Source organism: Solenopsis invicta, chromosome 14 (assembly GCF_016802725.1).
Source record: "Solenopsis invicta isolate M01_SB chromosome 14, UNIL_Sinv_3.0, whole genome shotgun sequence".
NCBI classification, from domain to species: Eukaryota; Metazoa; Arthropoda; class Insecta; order Hymenoptera; family Formicidae; genus Solenopsis; species Solenopsis invicta.
In genome coordinates this window covers 12127739-12137925 of record NC_052677.1, presented here as the reverse complement: position 1 = coordinate 12137925, position 10187 = coordinate 12127739, and the positions used below count along the sequence as shown (strand labels likewise).

The window sequence follows — 10187 nt, the reverse complement described above, 5'->3', positions numbered from 1 at the left end:
AGAACCTAAATGATCTACGTGATACGTATCGAGAAGAATCTCTCCTTTCGCGATTGGATTTAAGAATCCCTCTTGCTTACCGTGTTTTTTCTAAAATATACGCGATGCTATTTTTTATTATTTTTTTAATTTTTACTTTCGCATTTGGTATCTAATAATCGTTACGCAAGATTGCTTCCGAATTTGATTGAATTTAAATTAAATGTATGCAATCTTGTTCTTTACGAAAAGAAGCAAATGTTTTACTAACAAACGTAAATTTTTCTAATGAATTTTTATACCATTGGGATAAAAGCGAAAAAATCCGCGGAAGAATTGAAAAAAAATCAATTTTTTTTTCAAACTTTTAAAACTATAGTTTTGTTGTTTTTTTGTTCTAATAAATAAAAAATCTTTATGTTTGTGTATGGTAAAATTCATTATTCATTTTTTCTTTGTTATGAAACAAATATTAGGCATAAATATTATTTATATTTATAATGTTTTTGAATGCGTTTCAATATAGCTATGTACTTAACATATGTTTAGTTTTTTTTTTAATTTATATGTATTACTCCATACGGTTCTATCTTACAGTCTTCATTACAATATTGCACTGAGTTCACTAGATCATTATACGTATCACGGAAAAAAAAAGTAGCTGCTGTAGCTAAAAACTGCGTGTGGTAACTAAATTACAGTCGTAATATATGGACTGCTAATATCTTAGTTGTGACTCCGATATTATTTAGTTGAAAGAGTTTTGCTGCCCGTTAGACAAGGTTTAGTTACAGTACATATTTCAGTTAGCTGTCATAGCAACATGCATTATAGTAATTAGTTGTAGCGTGCACACCATTTATATGTGGAAGACACAACGGTTGCTATCGTTGCAAGTATTGTTGCTGCAGCAATCAAATCAATGGCTACATCCAGAATATTTTTTACAGCTAAAAGTGTAGCCAAGGTAGCTATATTAATTAGTTACTGAATAGATTTTGTTTTTGCTGTAGTTTAGGGACATGCAAAATATATAAAAAATAATAAAATCATATATTTATAAAGTGTATACAATTATTTATTTCTCATTTTTAATTATGTATACATTACAGAAAAATATTATATAGAATTAAAACTATATTTAATTTTAAATATAAATTTTTGTATAGCATTAAAAATAATATATTTAATTTTATAATATTTTTAACAGTATACATAACATATAAAATATGCACATATATACATACATTTTTTGTTTTGAATCTGTTAAAATGTAAATAATAGATACTCTATTTTTATATATTGTGCATTGATTATAAAATGCGATTTGTTTTAAATTTAAATTCAATATAAAAGAAATTGTTGCTGCTGTTCTAAAATTTATGAAAATGTGAAAAATTTCTATGTTAAAACAATATTGGTGTCGCTCTCAATATTTTTATTAAGTAATTTATTAATTAAAACACATTTGTCACATTTTTTAATATTTAATGAAATGTAAAGCTGAAAGTAGCAGAGGATTAATTATTAAATCAAAGAGCGCTTATGATAAATTCAGATAAGAATAAAAGGATTTGATGTAAAGAATTTACTATGCGTGAAGTATATCTATCCACCCTGAGAAACTTATTAAACAGGAAGATTCGCGTTCAACGTATACTTTAAGTAAAAAATTACTTTAGTAAAAAATTATAAAATCAATGCACAATACATAAAAAAATATTAATATTCAGGATCAGGATATCATGAAGAGTATGAAATTAAACGGAATAATGTAAAATAATATAACTTTCCTCATTGCCCATAGTATATATGAACAAAGGAAAAGGATCGACTAAATCTTCATATTTAATTGATAGCCACTTTGTACTTTGTTCTACTTCGAAACCACCAATATTACAATTCAAACCTATATTTATAAGAGAAGAACAAATAAAAAGTGGACTATTATTATGAATAATAATAAACTGAATTTCCGCAAAAACGGGACAAGAACTTTCATCTATTCCACAAAATAATACCATTTTAGATTGGTACCGAGTACCTTTATAATTGACCCAATTAGTAACAAAACATGCATTATAGTTTATATCATTTGGTAGTGATAACATAAAATTATCAAAATGATGATTTTCACTAATATCAATGATATTTCCTGATCCTGTTTGAATATTTGGAAGAATACTTTCTTTAGCCATAAGTCTATAGCAAAATAAAAATTGATATCGAGTAACAATCGAAAAGGCAATATTTTGCCTTGACATGACAACATTCGAAATTTTTTTAAGAGCTTTATGAAAACCTTCAAGTCTAATTACAGATAAAGAAACAAGTGGTCCACATTGCATCATGACTCTTGCGTAATGAATGAGATTATGATGTTTTGGTTTCAAATATTGCTTTGTGCATTTCAAGTATTGATTATGATGCTCTTCTACTAATATTTTGAATGCAGAAGCAGATTCTTGTGATACCGATTTACTGAAAATAAATTCAATTATTTCTTTTAATAATAAGTATAATTTCCAAAATGGATTATTACACGATTTTACTTTATGTCCAATAATTACTCCAAAAAGTTTATAAAATGTCAACATTTCCGAAGCTGTCATTTTAAATTTATTTTTTGTTGCAAAATCATCTGAAATACTAGGTGATTTGTTTTGTATATTAGGACCATAATGAAACATTTGCAGACTATAATTAAGACCTGATAAAGTAAAATCACCAATCTGAATAAAATGATTTGTTATTGGGATCATATCGTAATGAGCGATACCTTCTAAAACATCATGCATGATATCAACGTAAGCATTGTCTACAACATGAAATGAAGTGATTGCATGAAAGACACATTCCTCTTTGATCCCATTAATTGAACAGTTTGCTGAAGCCAAATCAACATTATACGATTCACGTGTTCTGAGAATATAATCATCCTCAAGACAAGTAGTTTGAGAAATGTTACGATGAATTTTGCAAAATCGACATGTATAATTAGCTCGAAAACTTTCAACGAATCCACACATAGCATGAAGGCCTAAATTATCTTCCAACAGTAAACTTAGCACAAAATAAATTTTATACTGATTTCCATTAACAGTAACTGTTATTCCGACTTGTTCCAAAACAATCAATTCTTCAATTAAAGGTGCAAATGTTTGTTTATTTCCAAATTCTTTACGGTCTTCTGTGTTAAACAAGAGAGCTAAAAAAATATTTTCCAATCGAGATACACATTCAGGTGGCAAACACGGTATGTAATAATATACTCCTCCAAGACAAGTACTATGGGATCCCAATGGGTTATTAACTTCCCAATCATCATAATATATAAACAATGGAAAAACAATAGCATCATCTTCAAAGTTTTTTCTTTTATCATACCAAAGTTTAGATTGAATAAAGTTTGTAATGGTATCTGAATTTCTGAGCGAATTAATATAATGTATTGTAGCAGTAAAAGCATCAGGCAACTCAAAAAATTTTTGTAACGTTTGCGTTAGAGGTATGAAGTAACCGCAAACATTTTTCATACGTTCCACAATACATGATCCAGTATTTTTACGTACTCTTCTTTTACCTATACAATATTCAATAGGAGCTATATAATTACCACATGATTTAAAATATTCTTTACGTTTGTATTCGGTACTAAGATGATGAAAAGGATCTTCTACTGTATTAAACATTAATGTAATATCTTGTATTATTTCATTATTAGAACCAAGTGCATTTAATTGTGAAAAAACTTTTTCTTTTAACACAGAAATATGGCCACTTGTTAGAAATAATGTGGTATCCTCAATAAGTGATTGAATGTGATTTCGTGGAATGGAAGAAGTGTTGTATAATTTTGCAACAAAAGCATCGGAACGATTTTTTACGAGTGATTTAAACTGGGCTGGAGTTACCAATAAATTCTCACTAATAGCATTTTCTAGTGAGAATATTTCATCAATATTCATATTTTCATGAATTACAAATTTCTCGGTAATTTTTGTATTAGCAGTAGGTTGCTCATAAGTATTATTCATAATCGTAGGTCATAAAGAAAAATTATGAATTGATCCAAGCAAGTGTTTTCGTAATGACTTCCAAGAAGACCATTCTCTAACGCATCCATTTTCACCGCATTTAAATACAGTGAATGAATTGACATAATGTTTGACCGTGAAATGCGTTAACAAACTGTTTACAGATTGTACAGTTTCTTTGCACAAAAAGCAAGTAGGCATGATGCAAGTGTATTTTCCAAAATAAATTAAACTTAAAATGATTTATATTCTTGAATAGTCGCCAAAACTGAAGAAGTCAGTTGCGAATTTTTATGTTTATCCCACAAAGTATCAAATTCATATACAGCTCTTTGTAAAAACATAAACAGTTGTCCTACCTCTACAGGATATCGAATGTTTAAAGCGTTACATAATTTGAAGACAAGGTCCACGGTTTTTAGAGGTGTTTCCACTTCATATCTAAATATATCAATGACGACGAAACACTGTTTGATTTCATCGAAAGAAGGACCTATTATTACTGCAACAGGTTGTGATGGCTGACCAAGTGATCGCAATTTTGCCGTTCGTTCCTCTAATGTTGTTTCAAGATCTGCTATTATCTATAAAAAAAGATATAATTACCTTTATATTTTTGTGTCAATATTGAAATTTTTTGTTCCATAGGAAAAAATTATTTAATTTGAGTATCATAGTGATTAGCATGAATTATGGATAGAGTAGAGTAATTGTTCTACAGGAAATAAAGTGTTATTAAAACGTGATCATCGCCTATCTAATATAATTTAGTTTTTTTAGTTACAACATATTACACCTGTGCTATAACATTAATTCTACTAATCACTATGCTTTTAATTTTTCTAATTATTGTAATTTTTATGTATATATTTACTTTTACATGCAGAAGAAATCCTTCTTCAGATTCTTTTCTAGAAGGCCTCCAATTTTGTGCTTTGCCATTTCTTATCGTGTTCACAGGAAACAAATAAGGCATCAAAAGTAAAGTTACAATTTGCGTACTATCTATCGAAATAAATATTTATATTAAGAATATAACAAGTTATTGTGTATGAAAAGAGACAATAAATATTTTACCTGGCGTAAATACATTATCAAGACGGTTCTTCACTTTAGATGGTACCTTACTGATTACAAAGTTTGATATTTTTTTCCAAGCAGCATACAATTTTAAAGTACAATTTGGATACAATGTTTCGAAATCTTTCTCTAGCTAAAACACAGACATATATAAATATAAAAAAAGTAATCTTTGTGGGAAAAGATAGAAAAATATTTTATGAAGTTCTCAGGAAATTGAGATATTCATTACAAAAAAATGAAATTTTATAAAACTTACTAATACGTAGCCTAAAGGATCAAAAAGAGCTGGAAATTGAATCATATATTCGTTACAAGACTGATTATTTCTTTGAAGAGCTTTTAATCGCATCTTTGAAGTCAAAGACCAGTATTCAGTCACAGTTTGCCACGGTTTACAATTATTTTTCAGCCATAGTATATTTTCTTCGTAATTGTCGTCATTTTCTTCGTCTATAAAAACAGAAATAACAAGTATGTGAAAAATTTCTTTATTTACAAAACATTAGTTGTTAATTAAAATAAACATCATTAAGATTCTTTTTAATTCATTTCACTCATATTGAATTATGGAATTAAAGCCATTCATAGGTCGATCTTATATTTAAAAATCTTACGCTCACATATTTAGATATTACGCTCATAATTTCATTAGCAGCTGAAGACTAAACTTAAAAACAATCTTAAATATGAAATCACACTTATGATTATCGATCTATCACAAGAAATAGTATAAGTTTATTTTTTACGTTATATGCTGAAACAAATAATTTTTTCCACAGGTTATTATTTGTGTTTGACAAGATAATTTAAATCAGATATATCAAAAACTATTTTTTATCATATCAATAAATATACGTACGATTCAATTTACAAATAATGTATTTTTTTAGTGAAACTCGATCTTATGACAATATATACTAGTAATTAATTAAATTATTAACTGCAAAAATTTTTAGCATTTCTCATTACTAAACTGTAAAATTGATTATACAAATGGTAACATGTAAAAAAAAATATTTATTTTAACATATAACATACAAAAAGTTATACGATTCCTCGCTTCTGATATCACAATCCAATATGAACGTAGTGAATAAAAAAATTTTAAGTATGACACTTCTCACAAAATTATAAGCAACTTGAATCAAACTTACTATCAGATGGAACGTGAACAAAATCTGTAGTACTTTTCACATGCAGTAAGCCAGCTTTATTTAGTTTTCGCCTTATACAATAATACCTACTTTGTCAAAATTTTTCCTCTGCCTTGTGATTCACCTTTCTTATTTTTAATATGCCAAACATTCTATATAATAAAGTAATTAAAATAATTATAAGTAAATATAATTTAATGTTATGAATTATGTATATATACATATAAAGATTTGTATAAAAACAAGACGAATAAGAAACTTGCACATATTGTTAGATTAAATTGTGATGATAAATAATAAAAAAAATATATATATATTCTTATTTTCAATAAAAAAACTAAAATAATTAAAGGAAACAATTTTCTTTGAAAGTTCACAGTACACTAAATTCCGAATAATATATATCTATTATATTGAAAACGTTGTTCTAAATTTAAAATAAAATCAAGTTCTTTCACAAACAGATTATTAAAATATAAAGAAAAGAAATATTATCAATATATATAAATATAAAAATATTTAAATATATAAACATTGTAATATAATGCAATATAAAATATGAAGGATAATTGAAGAATGTTAAGGATTCATCAAAAGAATTTGTAATATATTGATATTTTAATTAAAATAAAATAAAAATTGTGATAATCATGTTGAATTAAAACACTAGAGAAATGCTGTAGGACTCAGTTTGTAACCGAAAAAGATCTCAAAGTACGATTAAAACGTTTGTATATTATTAATATAAATTGTTTTTTCTTAATCTTACGCAACAATGTTTTCAATTAATAAATATACATATATTATTCGAAATTTAGTGTACTGTGAACTTTTAAAGAAAATTGTTTCCTTTAATTATTTTATATTTTTATTGAAAATAAAAATGTGTATTTATTATTTATCATCATAATTTAATCTAACAATATGTGCAGGTTTTTTTATTGGTCTTATTTTTATACAATCTTTATATATATAATATTATATACATATATATATATATATATATATATATATATATATATATATATATATATATTATATATATTTGATAAAATCTTGAAGAGTAAATGTAATAAACTTACTTTGTCTTCAGTAGGAAAAAGTCTTATTAGCTGTTCACTCAGGAAACATGCCCTTTCGCTAGTTATTGTGCTATGTATATTTGGTGACAGTTCATTACTCACTATTATTTTGGTCAATTTATTTCTTAGATCATTATTTAGTTTTTTTTCTTTTTTATATAAAGTTAATATTAATTGGCCATCTTCAGATTTGTTTAAAATAGTTTTCAGATCCTGTAATAAATATATGTAATAGAATAAATATATGTAATAATAATTATTTATTACATCTTATTTCAAAAAAATTTTATAAATAAAATAAAATGATTTATAGCTTACATATTTGTTATCAGCTGCAGGCTTTATGTCTGCTGTAGGAGCATTTGTTAATAGTATAACTGAAAGAAGAATACATTAATACAAGAATACAAGAATACAAGAATACAAGAATACAAGAATACAAGAATACAAGAATACATTAAATTTTAACAAAGTTAATGCAGAAATAAAATAAAAAATGTTATTTTTTAGATTTTTAAAGACTAAATATGAATAAATAGGTGTACTACTCTTATTTATTTATATATATTTTTTAAAATTTAATTTAATTTCCATTTTATTATATTTATTATTTTGTTATATATATTTATTGAAATTGTGTAAATTATTAGAAGTAAACAAAGATTAATAATATTCTTACCTTCATATCCTGTACTTGCAGATGTTGAAGATGCAGACGGTGAATTTGGAGGAATAATGTCATCTAGTTTTATTTTTTTATTTTCTTGTAAATCCAAATCTTGTACGTCCAAATCATCTAATTTTATTTTTTTACTTTCTTGTAAGTCCAAATCTTCTCGCTGAATTAAATTTACTTCGATGGGTTGTTGTGCAATCTGAAATATTAATATAGAGAATAAATCAATTACAATTCTAAACAAAGCTAATAATAAAACAATCAAAAAAATAACGTATAAAAATGAATACCTCATCAAAATATTTTTTCAAATTAGCTTGAAATTTTCGTCGGGGACCAATGTTAGGAATTAAGATTTTCAGATCTTCTTCGGTCAAGTTGTTAAATTGTTCAATTTCTATTTCTTGAGCTACAAATGAGAAATATATTGCATATTATAATACATATTTGTTTATAGACAAAAAATTAAAAAAGAAAGAAAATGATAGAAAATAATTCACATTTGTGAATTCACAAACCAAAATCCATATTTAAAATAATAAGATTTTTATTCTATCATTTTCTACTGGAAATTTGATATTCAAACCGATAGGATTTCTTCTATCAGAAATTTTTATCAGGGTAGTTCTCCATTCATCATCGAACACGTATATTACATACAGCATTCAATATATTGTAACATCGTAATTGTTGCCCATTCTACAATTGTATAAATATTGTTGTAAAATGATTATAAGACGCAGTTGTAAGCCACTGTTACGGTTGTAGAGTACGTTGTGGGAGATGGTTAAACTTCATTTTCCACGCTTACAATAGCATTGGTTGATGTAAACGTGAAAGATAAAGTTCGACCATTTTCTACAACATTACAACCTTGACAGCAGCTTACAACTGCGTCTTTTACAACTATGTTACGCAATCATTACAACTATGTTTACAATCATTTTACAACTATGTTTACGCAATTATAGAATGAGCTTAATAGCAACAATTACGGTGTTACAATATATTGAATGCTGTGTGTAATATACATGTTCGGTGATGAATGGAGAACTACCTGGTAAAAATTCCCCTACCCCGGTAAAAATTTCTGATAGAAAAAATCCTATCGTTTTGAATATAACTTTTACATATAGATAAATTATTGTACATACCTACAAAATTATCTATTACTGCTTCGTTAAATCCCCATGCAGTCAGCAGATGTTTCGTGGCCATATTAAAGTAGATAACGTAAAAACGCAGATGAACGTAGATTCGAAGTAGCACTAATGAGTACTGATGGTAATGATAATAGCACTGATGGGCACTGATGGGCACTGATAGCACCGATGGGCACTGATATAAGTACAAGTAGCACGATACGAATACGGCCGGGAATGCAATATACAATAAAATATAAAACCAGCGGCACATCGGAAGATGGGAGATCGTGCTTAGCACGCTTCGCGGTCGAGGCGCTTTCGTAAATCGGCAGCGAAATTACACGGACGTACAGCCACGGGGCACGTCTAACCTAGCAGGATTACGCGGGTCGCGGATCCGCGAATTCTCTCGAGACACCGAGACACGTTTATGCACGTTCACGCATTATTTTTCGACTCGCAAACTTTTGTTTTTCCTCTGTCTCTCTCACTCTCTCACTCACTGCTGTACATGCGTAGCGTTGCTCGCGCCAGTTTTGCGCGCAAACAAATGTACTGTATGTCTCTGACATATCAGTTAGTTTCGATAACTATTCATATGTTGCTATACGATATGATCCTGATAGACATACATGTATTGCTACTTTATTTATATATTAGGTGCGGCAGCAAACCGTTTTATTGTAGTTTACAAATTTATAGTTACGGTAGCAAACATAGTTTTAGCAAACCATGATTAGCTATGACAGCGAAAATTTTTCTTTCCGTGGTATCACCGTAAAATCGTTTATTCTAAAAAAAATCTGAAAAACATGATTTAGAAATAAATACAATGTAGGACGCATACCTTTATTTTTTTATAAAAGTGCAAAGAATTTTTTAAACGTGAAATAATACTTCAACAAATGTGATATTTAAATACTATAGATATAAGTATGAGAAATACGTGTCGCGTTATTTTTTTGTATTTGCTACAAACACGATATTTAAGCTTTGCTGTAAATGAAAAGAAATTTCAGTAAATGTTTAAA

General features: G+C 27.2%; 2 protein-coding genes across 2 annotated transcripts; both read right to left on the bottom strand.

Annotated features, from left to right (window-relative positions):
* Window positions 1-1348: 1348 nt before the first annotated feature.
* LOC120359572 lies at window positions 1349-5530 on the bottom strand. The gene is made up of 3 exons (XM_039457565.1): window positions 5356-5530; window positions 4891-5229; window positions 1349-4600 (listed from the first exon to the last, which is right to left on the bottom strand). The coding sequence occupies exon 3, from the start codon at window positions 4014-4016 to the stop codon at window positions 1740-1742; it is 2277 nt and encodes a 758-aa protein (XP_039313499.1). The 5' UTR covers window positions 4017-4600; window positions 4891-5229; window positions 5356-5530; the 3' UTR covers window positions 1349-1739.
* A 723-nt stretch (window positions 5531-6253) lies between these two features.
* Window positions 6254-9922, bottom strand: LOC120359573. The gene is made up of 6 exons (XM_039457566.1): window positions 9166-9922; window positions 8302-8420; window positions 8015-8210; window positions 7654-7712; window positions 7336-7548; window positions 6254-6405 (listed from the first exon to the last, which is right to left on the bottom strand). The coding sequence occupies exons 1-6, from the start codon at window positions 9425-9427 to the stop codon at window positions 6340-6342; spliced, it is 915 nt and encodes a 304-aa protein (XP_039313500.1). The 5' UTR covers window positions 9428-9922; the 3' UTR covers window positions 6254-6339.
* Window positions 9923-10187: the final 265 nt, after the last annotated feature.